This window comes from Strix uralensis, chromosome 1 (assembly GCF_047716275.1).
Source record: "Strix uralensis isolate ZFMK-TIS-50842 chromosome 1, bStrUra1, whole genome shotgun sequence".
Lineage (NCBI taxonomy): Eukaryota > Metazoa > Chordata > Aves > Strigiformes > Strigidae > Strix > Strix uralensis.
Window position 1 is genome coordinate 19,794,260 of NC_133972.1, and position 24,824 is coordinate 19,819,083.

At 46.2% G+C, this 24,824-nt stretch overlaps 2 protein-coding genes across 3 annotated transcripts in view; one reads left to right on the forward strand and one right to left on the reverse strand.

Annotated features, from left to right (window-relative positions):
- MATCAP2 (microtubule associated tyrosine carboxypeptidase 2) overlaps positions 1-10,685 on the forward strand; it is a 30,390-nt gene extending 19,705 nt beyond the window's left edge. For both annotated transcript variants that reach the window (XM_074858548.1, XM_074858557.1), the window contains 3 exons: positions 1,129-1,434; positions 1,931-2,028; positions 7,470-10,685. In XM_074858548.1, coding sequence (XP_074714649.1) covers positions 1,129-1,434; positions 1,931-2,028; positions 7,470-7,631 — 566 coding nt within the window. In that variant the 3' untranslated portion in view covers positions 7,632-10,685. The remainder of the gene's footprint in view (positions 1-1,128; positions 1,435-1,930; positions 2,029-7,469) is intronic.
- Positions 10,686-19,526: 8,841 nt separating this feature from the next.
- The window catches only part of EEPD1 (endonuclease/exonuclease/phosphatase family domain containing 1), a 69,386-nt gene continuing 64,088 nt past the window's right edge, over positions 19,527-24,824 (reverse strand). Inside the window, exons 6-7 of the mRNA XM_074858534.1 lie at positions 20,141-20,335; positions 19,527-20,031 (exon numbers count right to left, since the gene is read on the reverse strand). Coding sequence (XP_074714635.1) covers positions 19,832-20,031; positions 20,141-20,335 — 395 coding nt within the window. The 3' untranslated portion in view covers positions 19,527-19,831. The remainder of the gene's footprint in view (positions 20,032-20,140; positions 20,336-24,824) is intronic.

Here is a 24,824-nt window from a genome sequence, read left to right on the forward strand (position 1 = left end):
GTACATATACAGAAGGAGGGAACGTCCTTGTCTAAAGAACCTTTGCTGTAGGTGTGCTAAAGGGAAGGAGAAACCTATTTATCACTGCAGCATGCAGTAAAAGGAAGATAATTCACTTGAGGATTCCTAGAGTTCACGTATATTATCATTCTAGGTCAGATTAGGAGCGAGGGTTTGAAGTGAGTCTACCAGCTAGTCCCACCTACTGCACTGAGGTTCACATGCCAAAGGGATCTTGGAGCAGGCAAAGTGAAATCCTTTCAGATTATGCTAGCCCAGAGGCTATGCTCCAGGGCATACGTTCTGTGCTGCTGCTGCTCAGTGTCACTTTGCTCATGAGAGCAATTTAGAGCTAGTCTGGAGTTTAAAAAAAAAAGGGAAATAAAAATAGTGTGACCTCAACCTCAGCACCAGCCATTTCACTTTACAAATCTGCTTCTGTTATGCTGCACTGCTTGCAAACGTAGGCATGCTTTAGGTATGAAGAATTTACCCAGCAACCACTAAACCGGTGTAAGATTGCCTTGATTTTGCATTATAGAAGGTTGGCCCAGCCCCATGGAAAAGTTCTACAAACTTTTCAGGGAATCTGTTTTAATGAAGTACATGAAAACTAGATAAACTTGGCTAGTACCTGAATTTCAACTGGAGAATAAACCCTGCAATTGCCTTGGACCACTGTTACTCCCATTGTCAGGGGACATAGCCTCTTCTAAGGCTGTAGCAGGGCTGTTTAATCACCTTCAAGAGGCAACATTTCTGCCCCCTTACTTTGATTCTCCTTCCTTCTGTTCACGACAATGCCTAGCCTATGCTGGAGGCATTCAGCACAAGAGACGCTTTCGTAAATTCCTTTCCACGGATTTGGGAACTCAAGTCCTGCTAACACTTGTATTCCTTAGGCATTTTTGGGACTGCCACCTGCAGTCAGCAGATTAATAATTGCACCATGTAATCAGTTCTGACAAAATTCTCTGTTGTAGACAAGGCTAACTAAAGTTGGCACTTTTCCCAGTGCTCGGTCCTACCAGTTCAGAGTTCTGAAATGGGCATCTCATTCCATATTTTATAATTTCTTTTTAATCATTAGATGCTACTGTTCTAAATCCCATATTCCTTTCTTTTCAGGAACTCATTATTTTCGGGGTTTTAACAACAACAGCCAGCCTTGGTGCAACTGGAACGGACGTAGAAAACACGGGTTAAAACCAATCAACCCTACAGAAGAGGGGCTAGCGAGCATTCACAGTGTCCTGTTCCGCAAAGACCCTTTTCTCTGGAGAGCTGCCCTGCTCTACTACACAGTATATCAGGCCAGCCAAATGTCTTTCAGTCAGCTTTTCCAGGACGTGGGGAAATTTGTCAAGGACCCCAACACCAGGTGGGATTACTGCGTACGAGCCAAGAGAGGGTGGACTGACACATCACAACCAGGTGGGTTCCCTATCTTCTTCTCTATTTTTGTACTTCAGGGAGGTTTTCAGAACAGAGCTCCTTCATCATGTCAAACAGTAAAACCTTTGCAAAAGGGAGAAGTGGGACTCTGTACTTTCTCAAATGAGGCAGCAGGAGGCTGAAAGTGCACATCCATGAGACTTTCAAAATGAAGCAGTAATGGATTTTTTTTTGTTGGAAGTGGGAATGTAAATTGCAAAACCATGAAAAAGTCCATACTCCCAGTTTGACCTCCTTTCACGTTTGTTACAAGAGATGTAATGTTGCTGTGGATATTCACATACACCATCTTCTGTGTTTGATTTCTTTCTCTAGCTAGTGGGTTTAGCCTTCTCGTTACATTTTGGGAACGTTTTCAAAGTCTGGGATATAAATATCTAGTTTTTAAAAATAAAATTGTTCTGCTCATAATGGCTTCTGAGAATATGCCTTGAACAAACCCTGATAGAGTGCAACATATCTTGATTCCTTTTAGGCTGTTTCAATAAGGATCAGGTGTACTTGGATGGCATCCTCCGAATCCTGAGATACAGGGAGTCCATTGATTTCCATCTTCTAACAGCCCTTGGAAAGGTGAGTGGACTCATTCTTAACAAAGGGTACAGTTTTATCATTTCAACAAGCCTGCCTGTAAAGAGCTGTGAGTCATTGTGCTCTGTTTTACTTTGATCTAGAAATCTCTGTTCTGTACAGCACCTTGTATTATTACACAGTGCAAGTTACAAATATTTTGAGGTTCTAAAAATTTCTACCAGCTTTTCCTCATTCCTCACTTATCAGATTAAGATTTTATGGTTGTATTTCTCAGACTTTCCTTTCCTCCCTTTACAGGGTACTTATCTGACTTGCAGTACAACAGACTGCCTTGGGCAAGCAGGACAGGTGCTAGATAAGGTGGTGGTCCTAGCAGAAAACAAAATAAACCATTTGATGCTAACGCATCCCCCTCCACCACAAAGAGTTTTTAATCTCAAATATCTGTCACTGATGGCACCTCTGATGTTTTTCAAAAACCAGTTTGGTTTTTTTTCCCCAGAAAATATGGTATTTCTACGTTCACAGAACATATTTTATGTCCATTCTAACTGTCACTGCTTATTTGTTCTCTAAAACATACTAAGAAGTGCAAAAACTTTGTCACACTTCCTTAACCAAATCCTTGGATTGCTAAATTTCCACAGTTCGTACTCACATAAACCAGGATCTAAATTGATGTTAGGCTTGCATTTAGAGCACTTCTGCCTCCTTGGCAGTCATGGGCGATAAAGGGAAGTGGCATATTATGATAGAAGGTTTTGGTCCACATTTAAGAAGTTTTGCCTTTAGTGTTAGAAACATCCGTATTGGTGAGCAGAGCTATTTAGGTAACTGAACCAAATTAGGAAGCTCTGAAAATAAAATCACACTGTTAAAGAAGTCTCTGCAACCTTATTCTCTGAAACTTCCTTTTCCTTTAAGCCTGCTTAACTCCACACAGCCTCTGCCTGCTAAACTACTGAACACATACAGTTCCTGGCTGCTTTATCCCCTTCTATCTTCAGGGAATCTGCAGGATTCTCAAGCCACTTCAAAACCATAATAAGTCATTCCTCATATATTTATAGATTCCACTATAATCCACGTGGCAACACATCCATATTAAGGGTCTACAAGCAATTTAATTCTAGCAGTATGATAATTTATAAGTGCTTGACTTTACAACTTCTAAAATCAAGGGATCTTAAAGTCTACTCTGAATGTTTTTGTTGCACACGTCTTCTGCAATCAAACTGGAAATTTGTGTATAAGAGCAGTGCCTGCTTTCAGCATCACAAATTGGTTGAGGTCTTCAGGGACCTCTCAAGATCATCTAGTCCAACCCCCATGCTTAAGGAGGGTCAGCTAGAGCAGGTTACCCAGGACCATGTCCAGTTGGGCTTTGAATATCCCCACTGATGGAGACTCCGTGACCTCTCTGGGCAGCCTGTGCCCGTGTTTTACCACCCTCACCATAAAAATGTGTTTTGTGTTCAGTTGGAATTTTGTGCATTTTAACTGGTGCCCATTGCCTCTTGCCCTTTGGGGCCACTCCTGTTTAACATCTTTATTGATGATCTAGACGAGGGGATCGAGTGCACCCTCAGTAAGTTTGCAGATGACACCCAGTTGGGTGGGAGTGTTGATCTGCTCGAGGGTAGGGAGGCTCTGCAGAGAGATCTGGACAGGCTGGAGCGATGGACCAAGGCCAACTGTAGGAGTTTCAATAAGGCCAAATGCCAGGGTGCTGCACTTGGGCCACAACAACCCCCAGCAGTGCTACAGGCTTGGGGAGGAGTGGCTGGAGAGCTGCCAGTCAGAGAGGGACCTGGGGGTGTTGATTGACAGCCGGCTGAACAGGAGCCAGCAGTGTGCCCAGGTGGCCAAGAAGGCCAATGGCATCCTGGCTTGTATCAGAAATAGCGTGGCCAGCAGGGACAGGGAAGTGATCTTACCCCTGTACTCGGCACTGGTGAGGCCGCACCTCAATTCCTGTGTTCAGTTTTGGGACCCTCACTACAAAAAGGACATTGAATGACTTGAGCGTGTCCAGAGAAGGGCAACGAAGCTGGTGCAGGGTCTGGAGCACATGTCGTACGAGGAGCGGCTGAGGGAACTGGGGGTGTTTAGTCTGGAGAAGAGGAGGCTGAGGGGAGACCTCATCGCCCTCTACAACTACCTGAAAGGAGGTTGCAGAGAACTGGGGATGAGTCTCTTTAACCAAGTAACAAGCGATAGGACAAGAGGGAATGGCCTCAAGTTGCTCCAGGGCAGGGTTAGACTAGGTATTAGGAAGCATTTCTTTCCAGAAGGGGTTGTTAGGTGTTGGAATGGGCTGCCCAGGGAGGTGATGGAGTCCCCATCCCTGGAGGTGTTTAAGAGTCGGGTTGACATAGCGCTGAGGGATCTGGTGTAGTTGGGAACTGTCAGTGTGAGGTTAATGGTTGGACTGGATGATCTTCAAGGTCTTTTTCCAACCTAGATGATTCTGTGATTCTGAGATTCTGCCCTGCCATTGGGCACTGCTGAGCAGAGCCCGACTCCCTGTCATTCCTTCCCCTCAGGTGTTTATACACACTGACAAGATCTCCTGAACCTTCTCTTCTCCAGGCTGAACAGTCCCAGCTCTCTCAGCCTTTCCTCATGGGAGAGATGCTCCAATGCCTTAATCATCTTAGTGACCCTTCATGGGGCCCGCTCCAATATCTCCATCAGGAAAAACAAGTTCTGTGAGTGTAGAGAAATATGAAACTTGGACTGAGATCTAGCCTGTGGTTATTACGAGTTTATCAGCACTCTAAAGGGTGATTTATTTGTTTGTTTAGGGTGGAATAGGAGGATCAGGTTGTTCCAAAGGGTGTATTAAGGTCAGCTGGCATGTCTTCCAGGTTAGAAGAAAACACACAGGATTTAAACATAGGGAAGCCCAGCATTTTGCGGGAAAATTTTCGTTGCCTTTTGAAGGTTCTCAGTGTTGTATTGTAACATGTGAGCTCATCTTTCTCAGCATATTCAAAATATGCCCATCACCTTGGGCATAATTTCATTGCAAATGCAATAAAGGTATGAACATAATAGGAAATGAAAACAGTCAACTATATTGCTGACAACAAATAGCCTTTGTGCTTTAGTAGGTAGTTAACACAGTTGTAAAATCAGAGCACTGATTTCTCAAGTGAATGTACTTCAGACAGAGCCATGCTGAGGTTTCTGTGTTTTCTATTCTCATCTGAGTGCTAGAGATCTCCCTGATGGAGGCAGCTGTGCCTTCCTGATGCTTCTCTGACATTACTTACAGTGTAGAAGAGAGCAGTGTGTGGAAACAGAACACATGCAAGCTGTTCAGCATACCTTGAACCGACTAAGGAAAGAGCTTGAAGCCTCAGAAAAGATGCTTCTTAGAAGGAGCAGTTTTAGCAGGAAAGAATCGAATATGGGAAGCGCTGTAAAACATACATGTACTAATCACATGCAAGTGGTATTAAAGAGAAACAGAATGCGGATGTTGGGTGCACTTCAGTATGGCATAATTACCAGAGTTTTAAAAAGCAAAAGCAGCAAAATGTCACCTTCTATTGAGTTTCCCAAGAATGTGAACACATTACAAAGAGTCTAAGTAAGCCTGTTTTAGCCTCAGTCTTTTTTAATTAGTACAATGATTTTGTGGTAAGGAAAACAAGCTGTTGCCACAGTAGGATGAGATTATGTTTATGATCTCCTCAGGATGCCAACTTTTGTCATTTTTTAGCAATTGCAGGGACTGGGGGGAAAACATCCCATTCAAACCATGCCTCAGATCACAGATACTTGTTTCTTGGGTGCAGCAGTAACAGAAACCCCTGAACATAAATATGAGGGGGACAAGGTTCTTTTTCTTTCCTTTGTTTGGACAGAAAAGAGGTAGAATTCAAAGTTGGGACAGAAGGGAAGGTCAATATTTAATTTCATTTGGTGCTGTGTCTCCAGACTGAGAGGAGATGGTATGATTTTGTATAGCTCCTCCGTATCAGCTTCTAAATACATTAATCAGGTGTAATGCCACACCATCTTCAAACAGCAGTATCTTAGTGACTTGAGTAAGCCTGGGCATGGGTGTATGTTCATTTTTTTAATCAGGATGCATCTTGTCATTGCAGCTAGAAAAACACACGTGTTCTCGGATGCCAATTCATTCTCTTTGCAGACTTTGTTCCCACTATCATCAGTAAGATACGCACCTATCTGACTGCCTCTATGGGTCAGGTTTAGCAATCTGGATTAGACCATCCTGTCTTTCCAGAGACCCCTTCCATGCCCTTTACACATTGGTGAGTCATTCATGCTGACTTTAATCTTTTCTGAAGAGAAACCATCACCTTCTAAGAGGGCAGGCTGTTTCCAGGGAAACCTCACTGAGCTGTGCTTCACTCCTCAGAAGAAACATGGGGTAAAAAGGCTGGAAGGAGCAGGCTCCACTCTCAAGCCACCTGGCACAAGCCTGCTGTGAGGAAATAGGATGTGCCAGTTAGTAAGCACAGCCAGGCATGTGGTTTTTGCCAGTACATATGCTTCTGTCTGTAGGGTGCCCCGAACACGCAGCTTGTAGACAAAGCAGCAACCACATAAATTTCATCACACTGGATTGCTGCCCAAGGAGTCCTGTTCTGTGCTTGCAGGGCAGCTTATGTAGCGATTGCACAGTCAAAGCATTCATCCTTTCTGCACCATCATTCACAGCACCTTGAGCTACTGTGAGCTCAAGACTTGAAGTCCTAGCTCTTAGAATCATAAGACTATGGAGAAAAATCTCAGCTTTCATTAGAAAAAGAGTAGTAGACCCTGTAGTAGCTGGAAAACATTTGAGAGTGGCACACCTATACCCAGAAGGATCTGATGCCAAGAGGCAAACCCAGTCTCTGCCCTGCTATTGAATGGGAAAAAATAAAACAAAATTGAGATGTTTAAGGGTTACCCATGCTGTAGTTAGTTAGTAGAGGTGCATTTTAGTCTGCTTTGCATAAGCACATTGGATTGTGAAAATGAAAACAGGAGAGTTCAGGTCAGCTGGCACCATGCCTTTCCCAAAGCCAGAGCCTGCCTGCTTCCTGTGCCATACCTGTGCTGCACTCCCTTTCTAGTTCCTCAGTCTTTGGCACAGTGTTTTTTCCATTCTTATGTTAATCTTTCCACCTTTTTGAGAAAAGACTCCAAGACCCATATGTGCTCCACCCTTTCCCTCTATTCCTGCAGCTGCTGTACAGGTCATTCTCATTCAGGTTCCTACGAGTCTGTTCACTGACTCAAAAGCAGAATCGGGAAGTATGGATGCATTTGCTAAAATTACTTTTTTTTTTGCATCTTCCACTGAGACAAACAGTTGTTCATGTTTTCAAAGGATTCTCACAAGCTTTTAAATCCCCCTGCTCTGAAATCTTTTCTCATCTACAAGAGATGATTTAGATTGTAGCAGAGAAATAACAGGACTGTGGTGCAAAATTAACCCATGTCCTTCCTTACAGATCTCGTATGAGGATGTGGACCGCCTGAAAGGATTAGCTGTGATTGAGAACATGAGGGTACCGCACTTTTTGCAAGACCATGCCCGGTATATGGAGCACTTGGAAAAGATCATGGAAGTCAATGAGCTGACTGATGAGGAGCTCCAGGATCTCATAAATTAACAGTATTAGTTCACCATTCACTTACTCTGTGAGGATGTAGAACTGGACTTCCCAGAGCTTGCGAAAATGGATTTATGAGGGGAGGGGTGGGAGGGAAGGGTGGCCAGAATACGTGGAATTCAGAAAAAGCCCCTTTGAGTTCCTTTTGCATTGTGATTGTATACTGATTATTTTTTAAGGGGTTTGTGCATTTTTAAAAATTTGGCTTAGGAATTCCTTTGCAGTGATCTGTCCAATCATGTACTCTGCTTTGTATGCCAGGTATAGCGCTTGACACTGTCTTTTGTAATATACTGCCTTCTCCCACCCGGGTTTAGAGGTGGAGGAAAGGAAAAAGAGGAGAAATTCCCCCTTAGTTCACTTGTGTTTGCCCTGTCTTTGGTCATAGCTTTCATAGCAATAGAACTGCTGTAGATTATGCTACATCACTGTCTGTGTAACTCCCATTTGGTCTTTATTGCAGTGAAAAAAGAAAGTTTAAAAACACAGTGCACAGAAGCAGGTCTTTGTGCCATAGGATCAAAGCTCTGTAACGCTATAAAAAGTTTTGGGTATTTTTACTGGGAGACTTAGAATTTTAAAAAAAAAAAAAAAAAAAAGAAGATAGGTATTGCTGTTTTAATGACTGTAAGCAGGTAGCAAAGTTATCCCCCTTTATCCCCTCAAAAATTTACACTGTTCCACAGCTTTATCTGTATAGTGCATGTTTTGGGACGCTGAATTCTGGAAAGGGTCTCCCTCCTTTGAGGACCAGCATAGCATATCTGGGAAGTTCAACATGGCAGTGTTTTGGAAGAAGGATTGGGCAGAACTGTGATTTCATGACTTACATATTTTAAATACATTCAGGAACACAGGGACATGATTCAGCACAGCAGGCAATACCCACTTCTTCTCTGGGTCACCTGAGCCTACAGAGGGTCAAGTCAACTTTTGGAGCAGTACCTCCATGCTGCAGCAAGCTTGAGCTTGCAGAGCTCATAGAAGAAACAAGATGTGAATGGGGGGGAAAGAAGACTCACAAGTGCCCTATTCCTGTGTTCCAGCAGAAGTGCTGCACCACTCTGAAGCAACCTTACCTCTGTTTTAACTGCCGGTGCTATATCCAGAACAAAGAGGAGAAAGCACCTTACTGTAAGGCACAGCTGGTCACATGATAAATAGCTTAGATGGCTCAAGGAGGACTTAACTACGTAAGCTGCATTTTCTGATTCCAGAGTATTATGGAATTACCGAAGCAAATTTTGCACCTATAAGTATTCTGACAAAGGGTTTTGTTTTAGTAGATGGGATTTTATCAGGGCTCCTCTGAACTCCTGGGAAGCAGCTATGGTAGGAGAGGCTGGGCAGGAACTAGGGAGAGCTTTGGACAGGGCTTCTGCTATTTCTTCCTTTTGTGCCTTGGCCCACTGGTAACAAGCCTGGCATTGGATAATGTGGATAGATGGAGCCAAGGTTTCCTCCACACCACATTTGCATGGACCTGAGCCCTGGTATCCCTCCCTCCCTGCTTATCCTGTTCTTTAATGAAATGGATGGAAAAACCCTCCCACCTTATTTTACACCCAGGGCTTTACCAGCCATGACAGCAAGGTCTTGAGAACACATTTTCTGATCCCCAGGAAAATCTGTGAGGAAGCGCTCTCAGTTGGCTAAGAGGTCTGAAGGTTTTTAAATAATCCCATAAAAGCAGCTGCCTTTTAGATAGTTTTGCAGGTGCATTTGCAGCAGCTGGCTGGCTGGCTGCTTCGAAAAAGAAAATGCACTCAACAAGCATAAATTTACTAAATTTGGTTATTTTCAAAGCAGGGACCAAGAACTGCTCGCAGCAGCCTTAATTTTGTATTGTCAGTATTGTTCACGAGCTGAAAGCCTTTCAGCCTCTGTAGCCTGAAATAAAAGCCCTCTTTCTCTCCTTGCCCCCTTCAGGCTGTCTGGTTTGATCGCTGGTGAATTTGCCTGCCCAGCTTTGTTTTTTTGCTGTGCCCAGGAGACACGGTGTTGCAGCAGCCTGACAGGAACCATTTTCATCACGCACCCACGTGCTCCAGGCTTTGGCTCCTTTGCCAGAAGCAGCAAGAAAGCCACACACGACTAAGGCTGAGTCAAACGTTACAGTCAAAAGCTCTCTTTGGAGTAAATTGGGCAGAGATTGTTTGAGCTATACTATGGAAGAATCTGGCTCATTTTTCTGGCCCAGGGCCATGCAAAAGGGCCAGTCCTGTATGAAAGGGACAATTCTGAACTGATTTTCTTCTTACAGGAGAGATCCCTCCCTTCCTCCAGTGACTTCTATATAATCAAAGTGCTTTTCCTCCTCCCCCAGCAGTAATGTTTTATAATCTAAGTGTGTGTACATAGTGTGTTCTTGAAACCAGGAGGCTGTGCTAGTCACCCTGCCTTTGCCACAAAATACCATGCCTACAGCCCTTTGTCCAACAGCCAGTTGACTCCTTTACCACTCTGAGCCCTAAACGCTACTACAGGCCTTTTTGCTTTACACGAAGACCCTCATCACATTTTTGTCAAAGCAGTACGTGCCATCAAACTTCTGTTCTTCGTTATTCCAGAAACAGATTTACCTTGTGCAAGGTTGGAGTCTGGAAGTGGTCAGTATCAAAGTAATACTGTAGCAATTGGTGAAGCTGTCAGCTTCTGTTTTCAGCATCAGATTTGTCCTTCCTCCTTTGTAAAAGTGTTTCAAATTTTGAAGTGTAGCTTTTGTAACTTCTCCTGATTCCCCCCGCCCCCGTCCCGTGAAGAGGCTGGTTACTAAGTCATGATACTGAAGTTCTGTAATAAAGCGTACGGACAGCGGTCCACGTGAGCTCGCGTCACTTCACAGTGTCACGATGTCAGTGATGTGACGACAGCCTTTCCCAGCAGTCTGGCTCATTTGCTTTGCTGTGTATCCACATCTTGCTACTTCTACGTTATTCCTATACAGAAACCTGGTCAACATTGGAGAAGCTTCCCAGTCTCACCAGACCAATTTTGAAAGGTATTTTATACAACTTTTACAAATAAAGATAAATGAAAGAATGACAGAGACAAGAGTACTGAAGTGTTACATCATACTGTGTGAGAGCATTACTCTCTTTCAGCGGCATTAGCTCTGCAGCTAGCTTGACATCCCAAGCTGTGCATGGAAAAGATGGCTTCCTGATACAGTTTTGAAAAACTTGGGGTTGGAGTCATGAAGGGTCTGATGAAGCCTTACATTGGGTACAGCTCCCTCTGCTCTGTCAGAAGGCCTGGCTGCTCACAGGGAAATTACACACCCTCCCTTTTTCTAGGATATGGTCTGAGGCATCATCGGAGCCACTTTGCGGTGATGTGTTTCTCAGAGCCATCCATGTGGGAAATGGCAACTCCAAATGCTCCACTTTAACACTTGGATCCACACCTGTCCCTCCCCCGCTTTGTGTCCCCTCTCACATTATAAAACATGCTTGCTTATCTTCAGGGAGTCCTGTCATCTCCTTATGGTTAAGCTCCCTCACGTATAAGTAAGGATAACATTTAAGGGTTGTGGATTCTTTTTAACGGAAATACTTTAAAAGTCACTAGCTGATGTGCCTTGTGAGATAGCTAAATATTATTGCATTACATTCCCCCTCCCTTGCTAGCCAGTTTGGAAAACACAGCCTGAAATCTCCCACCTCCACAGGCTCCCAAATCACCACTGCTCTTTCTCACCCAGTGCATCCCAGATACCCCTTCTACAGCGTCAGCAGCATGAAGCAACGCTCAAGCCTTGTATTTCAGTACTGAATAAATTTCACATTTGTTACAGGTGATCTGCAGGACTACTGAACTCTGAAATCCTTTTTCCAGCACTCAGGTGCCAGCCTTGTGAAGCTGGATGCCCTGCAGTTCCAGGAGCAATTCCAGCACCAAGGATCTCAGTGATGCTCCTGCCTGCCTGGTGAGGAGGGAAAGCTGGAAATCATTTACGCTGGAAACCAGATGGAAGTCTGACAACACATGAGTCAGGGTGGAAGTTGAAAGAGGCACTGTCTAAGCCAAGAGAAAAGCAAAAGGAAACAGCTAGAACAATTGGGGGTTTTAAAGGAAGTGTTCATTTAAAAGTGTCTTAATTTTCATAATAAGTTAGCACCAAATTAAGAAGTTGAGTTCTTTTCAGTATGCAGTTTAAAATGAGATTGTGTATCTTTAATATACACAGGGGAGAACATATTTTGGCATTGCTGAACAATTATAGACTTTTCACAACTGGAAGTCTATATTAAATTAAATCCAGAAAATCTGGATATTGTATTTTAAACCCATTCATTTACGTTGATTCAATAATAAAAAGATGCCACCAGGATTACCTCAAGGCACAGCTGTACACACAGGGCAAAGTACAGTGTTATTTCAGCTCTGCAGATGATGAAGAAACCAAGGCTGGAGTTACAACTACACTGGCCACCGTACGAAGCAGAAAAGAACGTGCATGGAGACCACACAGCCAGGGCTCACGTGAGTGAGCGGGATTGGGTTGGATAGATATGGTTTTGAAGAGAAAAATATTCCCCAAGAAAACTTGGTGGTGGGAGAAAGGTGGCCGGTGACACTGGAGTGGCTGGCTCCAGGCCACGGTACCCTTCTTGTGGTGCACGGTCAGAGCAGGGTGGACACGTCCCCACAGGGACCCTCTCCGCTGGCCTGTGCGATGCTGGGGGGCTTTGGAGGAGAAAGAGGGTACACGCCAACACCAACCCCCCTGCACAGCTCATCGGATATAGCAGAGCTGGGCTCACGTTCAGGCCCTGTCCCAGCAGCACCCTGAAAATTGTGCTTGGGGCTCTCCTGTACATACATTAGGGCCCAATTTCCTCTCATGCCACATCCCGACGAGAGATCAGTCAGGCTGTCTCCTCCAGCTTATTTGCTATGTCTCCTGCTTGGATTTTTGTCCTGGTCTCTAGCACTCATCCTTCAAGCTGTGTTTATTTAATCCCACTCCTTCACCTTCCTTTTTATCTTAAGAATACCTTCACTACCACATCATCCATCTCTGAGCCTAGGAAGTAAGTCAATTCACTCCCACTCATCAAAAAAAATCCGTATGTGATCTACGAGTCAAACTCTTCTCCCTCCTCTCCCCCTAGCAATATTTTAAAGATGAGGTCCCCTGTATTTTTGATCTTTACAGCTTTCAGAAAAGAAGCTTTTCCAGGTTTGGGCAAGATTTGTCGCCAGACACACAGGACCATGTGGAGAAGCCTCCAGCTGTGATTTACTTCATCTGCTCTCCCATCTCCATCTTTCCTCCTTTCCCAGCTCCTCTCTGCCCCACACTCCTCCAGCTCCCATAATCCTTGTTTAGACATTTCTCCCCCTTTTTCCGTAGGACACTCCATGTTGCAGCTATGTCCTAGACGTGCGTCACTTCAGGGAGCCCCCGTGCCATTCCTGCCTGTCTGTTGCCATGCTCCTGCTGTCCCCCCACTCCCCATGTGTTTGACATCTCTCACACATCCCCTTCCCCTTCTCTGACTCTTTGAGGCTTCTTCATGGGTCCTCGCCTGTCCCAAAAGCAAAAGAAATATTTTTCCTTCTCTTTTAAAGTGAAAAAAGTGGTTAAGTGCAGCTCTGGTCACACCTTCCCAACCCGGAGCCCTGCCTGTTACATTGCTGCCTTCCTGCTGAAGACAGAAAGGAGCAACAGCAGGTCCCCAGCCTGGTGGGACAGGCTTATTTCTAAGCATAAAGCAATGCATGATGCTACAAGCAGACGTACTAATCCCTCCGTCCCAGAGGCGACAGACAGGGAAAAGCACGGCATGTATCAGCCGACCAGTATTGCTGCCCTTTGGGTCTCCAGATACGCCTCCATACAGCCCCCCAGGCACAGGGAGGAAACCAAGCACAAGCGCTTCTCCTCCGGCACCTTCCTGACCCAAGGCAGCACTTGGGTGGAGGAGGACAGGGTGAGAAGTTCCTTTAAAGCAGCTGGGGAAACCTCACATGCAAAGGGGACGAGTACTGTGACCACAAAATTACTAGGAAAATGAATAGTCCTACATTTGAAAGAATTAGGTTAAGTTTCCCCCAAATGAGAGTATGCAAGAGTGCCCAGCCAGGTACATACTGTGAGTGACCTTCATGGGAGCAGGCCGATAACCTCAAGCAGTAAGAGAAGGGGGACATAAAGTAACCACCCAGCTGCAAGGCAGCCCCTCTTGGCTACCAAGCATGCCAGGGGCTGGAGGAGGTCTGAAGAAGGAACAGCTTCCTTCAAGGCCACTCCAAAAATTGGTGCACAAGTGCTCCGAGAGTTTGGTGCTGGTGCTCCTTGTGTTATCTCTTCACACAAAGTTTAACCAATATGGCAAGTCAGGTCTGTGCACATTCCATTTTATTTTTTTTTTTAAACAAGGCCTGTTCTTTCACACAACTGATAAAGAGACACCTTTGGACGTCCCTCAGGCTGGGAACGTCTCATCACACAGGGTTCTGAGATGACCAGAAGGATGGGTCATCCAAGGGTCACCCAGCCCCATGTTTCCTAAGTGTACAGGTAACCTGTGGGCACTCTGGACTAAGTCCTACTTTGATTCTATGCAGGAGCTTTTTTGCTTCCAGATACGGAGGTGAAAATGACTTAAGACTTAAAAACATAAAAAAATAAACAAACAAAAATCTCATGTTATGTCCTGATGATAAAGTGGTCTGCTTGAATGCACATGTGCCTTTATATTATATACTGTCCTATATACGTGTGGCCTCTCATAAGAGGCACGGGATCACAGAGTTGCAGCCTCCTGACATTACTTATAACCAAAGCAGTAACCGGCCAAGGCAGAGGCGGCCAAGGGCTCCGTCTGCCATTGCGGTCACGTCCTGCCCTCGGGTCGTGGGACACAGCCCAGGACTGCTGAGTGGTGGCAGCGAGAGCTGTGCAGGCACTTCAGTCACACCCCCACAGAACCCGAGTCACAAAGGGTTGCTGCTGCACCTCTTCTGAGAATGAAAAAAGCTGCTGCACGCTATGTTTCCCACAAGAACTCTGCTTCACAGTCAGTGTGACTCCTTGCACGGGGGAGAACTTTGTGTTTTGCTTTGGAAAAACAAATGAACATGGGTCTTCTAAGAAGTTTTTCCCATCTAGAAACTCTGTATGAAAGTGTGAAATCTGGAAAGTTGAAGGCCAGGAAATGCCTGTGTGGTTTTGCCTTGCTTTCTGCAGCTAATGAAAATCTCATAACCTAAATATGGGACATTCCCACCCAATTTCTGAGTGCTTGAATTTATGACCTGAAGTGCCCCCAGGGAGGGAACAGCAGCTGCTGCCCTGGGAGCTCTGCTTCTCATCATGTCCAACTCCTGCCTGTGGCCAGCATGCTCGCTCCAGACACCAGTTTTAAAACCAAAAATCAACTCATTATCAAAAAAAGGCATTTAGATGCCCAGGAAAACCTCGAAATCCCCTAGGCTGACCCTTTTCTGTCCTTTTCTAGGGATGCTGAGCACTGATTCCCATGAGGGCTCAAGAGTGCCAAGACCAAGGCTGGTTACCTTGTGTGATCAAGCTTTTACCCCTGCTGCACCAGGATTTATTCAACCTGCTGCTGCCATGACCTAGTTCTTGGAAGTTCATTTCCAGGACAGTTATTTGGTTGCATTTGCTTCTCAGAGGTTTTTAGCAACTCTCCAAATTACTCCTCAGGTTTTTTTTAGACATTTTGCAGCACTGCTTGATGCAACAACACAGCAAAGTCAGGTGACCAAATGGACATTTGCCAAATAAATCCTCCTAAAAAGCCCACAGGACAAAGCAGAGGCTCTGCCCTGAAGCAAACAGGTCAGAGCAAATTGGAAAGGAGAATAATTTGTGAATATTTTAAAAGCTTTCACCACAGGGAGCAAAGAGGAGAGGCCAAACACCAGCCATGCCTCCCTCAGCTTCAGCAAGCAGGGCGCTGCTTTAAACTCTTATTCCAGCAGCTGCTAAAAGGTAGAAACAACTTGAAAACCCAACCGTGCCCCACTAGGAGCCACCTCTCCTCTCAGAGGCTGCCAGGAAGAGGACAGACCAGAGCTCCCCTGCAGAAGCCACCACTGCAGGGTCTCACCAGCCACAGCCACCGCAGGGACCACGGGCTGCCCATCAGCTGTCACCGTGTCACCGGGCCAGGAGAGGTCTGAGGCTGGCATGTGTCAGGGGAGATAAGAGGCAGCACTTAGCTGTAAGAAAGCTGCCAGGCTCCATGTGCAGTGGGCAGGGAAGAGCTCCAGAACCCTTTGCTGTGCACAGGTGAGCTGAATTGCCTTCCAGAAGTGACTATACTTAAGAAAAATTAAACCCAGACCAAATCAGTCTGTAGCCGTCGGTGACATTACTTACAAAGCAGAACTCAGCCTCACAAAATTTGGGCTCCTGAGGGGAGCCCAGAACGTGCAAAGTGTGGAGCCTGTATCAGGCCTTTTGCACAAAAGGCTCACTGTTGCCGTGCTACCTCCATCATTACCACCTCCCTTGGCGCTACCAGGGCAATACAGCTACAGAAAGCTGGGCTAGCCTAGCTTCTATTATAAGCATCTTGAAATAAAATTACTATTCAGGTTTGCTCCCACAGTTGCAGGAAGAAGCTGGCCACTACTTTGGCTTCTGAACCAATGTAACATGACAGGTGCTTTTGGGAACTCCAAAAAACCATCAGGCTCACAACCACCACCTCATCCTCACACACAAAAAGCAAAGCAAAGCAAGCTTTTTAAAACCAGTGAAACCAGCAAGACAGCTGATTCCCAACATGAAGTAACCAGGCACATACCTTGTACTGTTGGTCCATGCAAGGCAGAGCTCCACCCGTAGCTATCAAACTCCTCTATCCTCCTCCCTCTGACCCTGTAGGGCCCATCTCACTCCAAGACATCTTTCTGTTCACCAAATAATCACCTTTCCAGAGCTTCCTGCTTCCTCCCAGCAAGCTGGGCTGAGCAACCTCTGGGCTACAAACCAGCCTCGTTAACCTTCCCCACAGCTCACACATGGGTTAGGAGAGCAGCTCAGCTCATTTCCCCCCCTGGCAGCTCATGCTAATACGCAACTCATCAGCCAACTCATCAGGGCCCCTCCTGCAACTGCGAGTGCTACTGCTCGCAGACCACCACCCACACAGGAGACTGCAGGTGCTTCTCTAGGCCTTGGTGCCTCTGCATTTATTTACACCTGCAGCAGATTAAATAGGATCTGGCCCTTCCAAGTTTTATTTCTAGAGCTATAAAGTCATTTCAGCCTCCAAACATATTTATAGCAGTGAAACACTACCAAACACTAATTGATACAAGTGAGTGAGCGTGTTCTTGGCAATTTCACTGCCTCATGCGATATTTGTTTGACTAAGGCAACTCTATTGTATCCTCATCTATAGTGTGCAGGGGTCCAGTGAGAGCTACTCAAATTAAGGGGGGCAGCAAAATTGTGCCAGGTAGCAAAGGACAGAGCAGCAGCAAGGATCTGGAATGAAAGTTGGAACCAAGCTCTCCCGCTGGCTTCTTTAATGACCAGGGGCAAATGCCTGCACCTCCCATTTTTAACAGGGAATGCTGAGCAACTAAATATACATTTTTAGTCTGATGCTCTGAACTCTTAGCCCTTCACTTAACCTCTTGCAATGTCAGTGAAACCTCCCTCAGCCTGAGTCACACCCACCCTATTTCACCTTCCTCCAGGTTTAGTTTTGCATATAGTCAGAAAACCTGTTTGAAATACTCAACTGTGTGTGCTTGCATGTGAATTTATTCAGTTCACAGAATCACAGAATCATCTAGGTTGGAAAAGACCTTGAAGATCATCCATTCCAACCATTAACCTCACACTGACCATTCTCAACTCCACCAGATCCCTCAGCGCTGGGTCAGCCCGACTCTTAAACACCTCCAGGGATGGGGACTCCACCACCTCCCTGGGCAGCCCATTCCAACACCTAACAACCCCTTCTGGAAAGAAATGCTTCCTAATATCCAGTCTAAAGCTTCCCTGGCACAACTTGAGGCCATTCCCTCTTGTCCTATCGTTTGTTGCTTGGTCAAGTAGACTCATCCCCAGCTCTCTGCAACCTCCTTTCAGGTAGTTGTAGAGGGCGATGAGGTCTCCCCTCAGCCTCCTCTTCTCCAGACTAAACAACCCCAGTTCCCTCAGCCGCTCCTCGTACGACATGTGCTCCAGACCCTGCACCAGCTTCGTTGCCCTTCTCTGGACACACTCGAGTCATTCAATGTCCTTTTTGTAGTGAGGGTCCCAAAACTGAACACAGGAATCGAGGTGCGGCCTCACCAGTGCCGAGTACAGGGTTAAGATCACTTCCCTGTCCCTGCTGGCCACGCTATTGCTGATACAAGCCAGGATGCCATTGGCCTTCTTGGCCACCTGGGCACACTGCTGGCTCCTGTTCAGCTGGCTGTCAATCAACACCCCCAGGTCCCTCTCTGACTGGCAGCTCTCCAGCCACTCCTCCCCAAGCCTGTAGCGCTGCTGGGGGTTGTTGTGGCCCAAGTGCAGCACCCGGCATTTGGCCTTATTGAAACTCCTACAGTTGGCCTCAGCCCATCGCTCCAGCCTGTCCAGATCTCTCTGCAGAGCCTCCCTACCCTCGAGCAGATCAACACTCCCACTCAAGTTAACCGAAAGTTAAAGTAATGAAAACGCTACAAGAACATGATACTGTTTTGCTCTAAACCCCTCCGTTACACGACCTCCTTTGGTATGGCATTGCTGTCAGGAGTCATTTTCCCTTTATAGTTCAATGAGTTGTGCCAGAGAGCTTTCCTTTCCACTCAGCAGCAAACTGTGCGGTCATCTGGAGCAGAAAGCGCTGGGCTAGTGGGCAGCTCAGCATCTTTCACACTCAGAATTGCTTTTTCCAGTCCTTGTATGTTTCCCTTCTAGGTCACTGTTTATTAATCGCTACTTGAAAAATTTTATGTAGGTGGCAAATTTAATGCTCCATCCCTGGCTCTGTCATGGCAGCTTGCTGACTGAAGTCCTCCCCACCCAGGATACGCACAGAAACAAACCTCCTTAGAAGCTGACCCCATCCCTGCGATGTGCACCATGACCACACGCTGTATCCAGACTCCCTGTTGCGGTGCCTGGACCAGGCTCATGCAGCAACAAAGCTTAGGAAAGTGATGCATAACTGCCTGGTCTTCCAGAGGGAGAAATTGAAAACCCCTAAATAATCGAGAGGCAGAGGTCCGTGCAACACGTGTGTCAGGCTTCGCAGTATTCACGTGAACGTGGGCTCATCTATAGACCTCCCACCAATGTATGTCCTATTTCCCCCTGAGGTAGAGCCCTCCTCAGAACACCGACTCCTAGAGAAAGACTCAGAGCTACATCTTCTCTTTGATGCCACTTGCAGGGCCAGAGGACAAGGGCTGTTCCTGTGAGATCCCCAACAGGGAGCAAAGCAAAGGGCACTGGAGAAGTGGACCAGGGTCTGCAGAGGGTCAAATTGGTGGTTTCCCAGCTCCTGACGGCTAGCATGCAGGAAAAAAACAACATTAAATGCTGCACACCAAACAAAAAGCCAAAGCCAAGCTCCAGGAAGCCCTTCTGGGGCAAAATGCACCCTGCCAGGAACATAAGTAGAGAGGAAAGGAAGGATGACAGGTGCCCACATCCACATGGGGCTGTGGAAGGAACTGGGCCTCTCCAGGCTGAGCTGGAGGGACCACTCAGGCCTCATTTCATGTCACATAGGGACCAGCTTCGGCAGCTTTTGCAAGTGTTGAATGGCATTTGTGACTTGCCAAGAATTTCCACGGTGTCTCTCTTTTTGGGGCCTCTCTTATTCCCTCCATTTACAAGGAGGCAAATAACTCTCCCCTCACCCTCACAGCAAAGCCCTGCTTGGCTGCGTTTTAGCAAAGATCCTGTACAGTATTAAAAGTACACTTTATTTTCTGTACAATTCTCATCCAAATCTCCAGGCGTGGAAGTGTCCACTGTGTCCCCAGAAAAAAGCTGCAGATTGCTCTGCTGCTGTGAAACACCCCACAACTGTCCAGGAGGGGCACAAAGCCAGGGCCACCAAAATCAAGTGCTGATGCTTTCTAGGCGTGGGGAGGAGAGCGGGAAGGAGGGAGAGGGGGTGGCAGTCCTGCTCCGCTGCTGAGCCACCAGCAAAAACAGAGCCTTGGACTGCTCCCTGGGGAGCAGAAGAGGCACCCTCGAGTTCATGTCATCGTTCATGCTTAGCGTGGGAGTCGTTGCGTTCAACCGTCACCCCGTTCCCATTCCGTGTCACCTCCTTCCTGTTCCAGTCCTTTTCCAGGTAAAATTCAGCAAGCACGGGGCAGTGGTCCGAAGCCACCCCACCCCAGGACCAGTTATCAGGGATCCATGGGTTTGTAAGACCTTCTCGCACAACAGCCCAGTGGCCTGCACGAAAAAGAATCACGGAGAAAAAGATAAGTAATATTGCCCAAATTTGACACACGCCGCTAAACCCAGCTAAAGGTTACATGACCTCACTAAAAAGTAACTCTACCTGTGAAAACCTTTTTCAAGCTCCGACTGATCCAGATGTTATCCAGCGACTTGGACCCTTGTGGGTTCTTTGTGCTGATGTTGGTGAAGGTGCTGGAAGGGACCAGGTGATGGAACTTCTCCTTCCTCAGGATGTCATGGTCGCTGCTGTCTGGAGCCTGGTTAAAATCTCCGAGGATGATCACGTCTTTTTCTCCTAGAAAACAGGAAAAGTAGAAAAGAATGCGAGGAATGAACATCCATTGCTTAAGTACAAGGCAGAGAGAGGATAAATTGGAGGAGGAGTAATACAAATACTGAGTAGCAAAGCTGACTTTTCTCTGAAGTCCTAAAAGAAATGCTGTTTAAAGCATTTTTCACTGGCTATTTACTCATGGCCATTCTCTTTATGACAATAAAAAGCAGCCAGTACACATTTCATGCTTATTTTTAAATATAATCTCATTTATATTGGCGTTCTTTGTTTGCTATTCACTGATAGTGACAAACTCAGTTTCAAACTGCAGTTCTGGTCCTACAGGTTTTTAGAAATCTGTGACTTTGTAAGCTTATTTTTTTCTTTTTCTGCAAGAAACACATATTAGCTTTAACTTGTCCTGACATCGTCTTTTTATAGATTTGCTGTAAGAGTCAAGGACACTTTTGCGAGGATCCTGGGAAGACACGGGTTATGTTCCAAAAGTGCAGTGCTTGCTCTAACCCTCTGCATTTAAGAAATCCCAAGGAACAAGCCTGAGGAGCAGCCTACAAGCCTGACAGCAGACCATGAAGTCACAAACCATAGGGACACTCCCTGACTACAGCAGCTTTCCTTTGCCTGGCCGACTGAAGGGATACTGCTGAACTTGGGATGTCTTAGATCTTCTCTAGGGCTTAGTTTTCAAAGCAACAAAGAGAATGACTTGAAATGCTCATCAAAAAATCCTGTCTTCATGTGAATAGAAAATGACATCAGTTACATTTTATTTCCAAATGAAAAGAAACTATGAAGCCTAATTTCGTACCCACAATGTGTGCTCTCCTAGCTCCACAGCTGCAGATGAAGACATCCCAGCTGTGCACTGGGGTAAGAGTACAACGCACATGCCCCAGTGCCCATCTCAAACCACTGCCAGAAATGTCTGATAAGACAAACTCAAGAACGCTGACAGCTGATCAGAGATGTTGCTGTGTTACAGCTTGGTACTGGAGAAGGAGGAAGATGTTACAATGGCACAAATGAACCAAAAAATTATCCCAAAGATGACATCAGAGAAGGAAACTATGAGAGCCTGTAAGCTTTTTCCTTCCTGGGATTGAAGCGTGGGAGGAGACGGGGTGGACGGATGGATTGCTCTACTATACCTAATGCTCATGGATAAACCTCGTTTTGTGCTGTTGCTGTAGAAGTAGCCAGCCAGGAGAGGGAGTGCAAGTTCAACAACAAAATCTCCACTGCTGTCTTGCACTGCATGAAAGATGAACTGGGAAAGGGCAGGACAGCAGCGAGATCGATAGCATATGATTTACGAAAACAAATCCTTCAAAACACGCTGCTTGCTAAGATGCAGAGGGGTGATGAAAAGATAGTAAAACTATCTGTGGTTTCTCTACCCTTTGCAAGTCACAAATCATATTGGAATTGACATGAGGTTTAAATATTATTCTATAAAGTGTTCATGACAGTGGCCTTCCCACCTTTAAAAGAAACAAAAAACCCAAATCTGAACCTGAGCTATTTTAAGCTCCATCAGAACCCAAACGAAAAATCAGTGCTTGTCTAATGGGACGATAGTGCTTGCTGGGAGCTGGCGGTTTTGCACACATCTCATTGCAAAAAAACAGGATCTCTCACTTTGCAGGATCAGGAAGCCTGAAATGCAACCATGCGATCTTGGTCCTTCAGGACTGATGCTTGCTTAATGGCCCAGGCAGCACTCGGCTCCTTCCATGCCTTCAGCTTGGCCATATAAGTGGGGAAAGATCATTACATAAACCTCTGGAGCACATCCTTGGAGGGCGATGCTTAAAAATGACAGAGAGGCAGGGATCTTAACAGCAGTATCTCAATCCTGCACAAAATCAAATCTATCCTATCCTATCCTATCCTATCCTATCCTATCCTATCCTATCCTATTCACACTTGCACTTCTTTCAGCACGCCTATTTCCCTTACATGAAAAATCTGTGAAAAAACCATACTCACGGGTGAAAATTTTAACTGACTACTCTGATCTGGACAGTTTAGAAATAGCAGAGGCTAAAAGACCCAGCACCTGGATGTGTGCTCAGAAGGAGGTAAGAAATCAGCCTGCGGCATGCCCAGGGAGGCAATCACTGCATTCTTCACCTGTTTAAACTTTTGCATGCAGAATAACTAAGCATAAAATCATAACTGAGCACAAAATCGACAGACAGAATAGTCTGGGCTATGTCAAAGAAGCTGAAACCCAATTTGCCACTGGGGATGGAAAGGATTGCTTCTGGTTCCCTCTCACAGGAGCTTCTGGGGCTCCCCATGACTGAAAATCACTGCGGAAAAGGCCGGGCAGCCCTGCACTAAGCAGGAAAAGCAGGCCAACACCAATTTTCTAGATAGCCACCAACTTCCTTTCCCCTTGTCCTGGCCTGCTCTCAGCACTGCTCTTGCCTCTGCCAGCTCCTGCGACAGCAATGCTACACACGGCAGCACAGTGGTTTCGTGCTTCGTCTGCCTCCTGAGACCCCAACAGACATCAAGCAGCAGGAGGGAAGAAAGTAAACTTGCCTGGGTCCTCCCAGGTGTGTGACTGCGCTTAATCGGTCACCCCTCAGCAGAGGCAGGGAGCAGAGCCGCCACGCAGCAGCCGCAGCTCTTGGGGGTCTCACGGATCAGCCCCAACAGCTCTCAGCCAAACTCGGCAAAAGCTCCAGAAGAATTCATGCCCTTGCCCATAACGAGGGATGATAACTGATCGGGAACTGCAGTCACGATGTCCACAGTTACAATCAGATGGGCAGGGAAAGAAAATGGAGATAATGCTACTGGTGCTGTGATGTGATTTTCCTCTTCTGGAGGGAATGAGAGTTTGAGACTGGCAGGGCTTGTTCCTCCTTCTCCTCAGGACTGAGCAGCAAGCGCTCCCTTACCAACTCATCTGCTGCTGCAGAGGGCCCTCCCACAGACTACACTGTCCCACAAGGACCCAGACCCTCCATCCGGTGGGACGTGGCATACAGCCCGCCGCAGACAGCCGTGTGTCCTGGTACCTCTTAGGGGTGCTCCCACACACGTCCACAGCCATCGGTCTCAAAGCAACCTCGCCCTTGTCAAGGGAGAAGTCTTTAGGTGAGGAAAAAGTCCGGGCTTTTTGCAAATGCATTTGCAAATTCACTGAAGCACCAGCGACTTTTAACAGTGTCTGCGGGTGGCTCTCAGCCAGCAAAGCAAAGCCCTGCCTTAACTCAGCCCTGTGCCACAGAGGCTGAGCACTGGGGTGCAACATGATCAGCTGAGGGACTTTCAGTGCCTGCAGAAAGTCTGCAGTGTTGAAATCTGCTTTCGTGCAGGAACCGGGAAGCCCTCCTTTGCTTGGTGGTAGTCCAAAAAGACATCAGTAGAACACTCTCCCTGACCTTCCCATGCCCTGAATGGGTCCCCTCATGAATTAAACAGACCCTTAAACTCCCAAATTCTTTCTGGAGAGAGTGAGAAGCAGATGATAAGAAGGATGTGATGGTACATTGGCTGCTAAGAGGCTCCCGACCGCCTCTCAGAGGTTTTCTAAGCCTAGTGCCTGATGCACGGGTAACCCGTGGAGTATGGCCAAGCCAGATGGGAGAAGATGACTAAGCCAACACCCTGGTCCCTGGGTCCAAGCACTACCAGCACATCCAGAATAGCATCTGTGCACTGCCCATGGTCACCACACTGAAAACGAACTGGTGGAGTTCTTGAGAGAAGGCAGAAGGGCCTCTGCAGAGAGTTAGCCATGAGCAGCCAACAGCCACAGCGTCTCTCCAGTACTGCTGAAGGGAAAGAAAGAATGGAAAAAAGGCGCCAGGACCCACTGGTCTGATGGGAGAAATAGGGAGACACTAGTGCTCTGCATTACAGGAGACTGCGGATAGTAACCAAATTTCCTCAGATGCTCACATGCTTCTTCGTAAGAATGAAAGATAACAGAGTAGACGTCTGTTAGCAAAATGTGAGGAGAAACTCAAATTTACTGCAGTACTCACAGACAAATCAGTTCTTATTACCCATATTTTATGGATTGATTTGGAAGAAATTGAAGGACGGTGGTAATTTTAAGCATGACATTCATTTTGGCAGGGTAATTCAGTACTTCAAAGTCACACATGTGTACCACCATTTGTTTAGGAAACAAGACCTGCATCCCACTAATTTAGAGGAATCTGAATCTCTTCTTTTGTGAAAAACTAAGCCAAGAATAAGCATGCTCCAGTAACATGCCTACCCTATGAAAATAAAAACATGAAATAAAGAGAAGCCCTAATGCCAACAGTCTAAATTTAGATGCAGTGGAAATGCAACTCAATGGACTTTGGAAGAGCTACACATTTATCTGTGTGTCGGTTCAGCCTTTGGGGATTAAACAAATGATCCTTTTGTTTACCTTCATCCCTTCCAATTTCAAGGTACGTGGACAAGTACTTAAATCAGTAGCACTTAAAAATAGCTCTGACTTCTTGCAGCTCAAAAG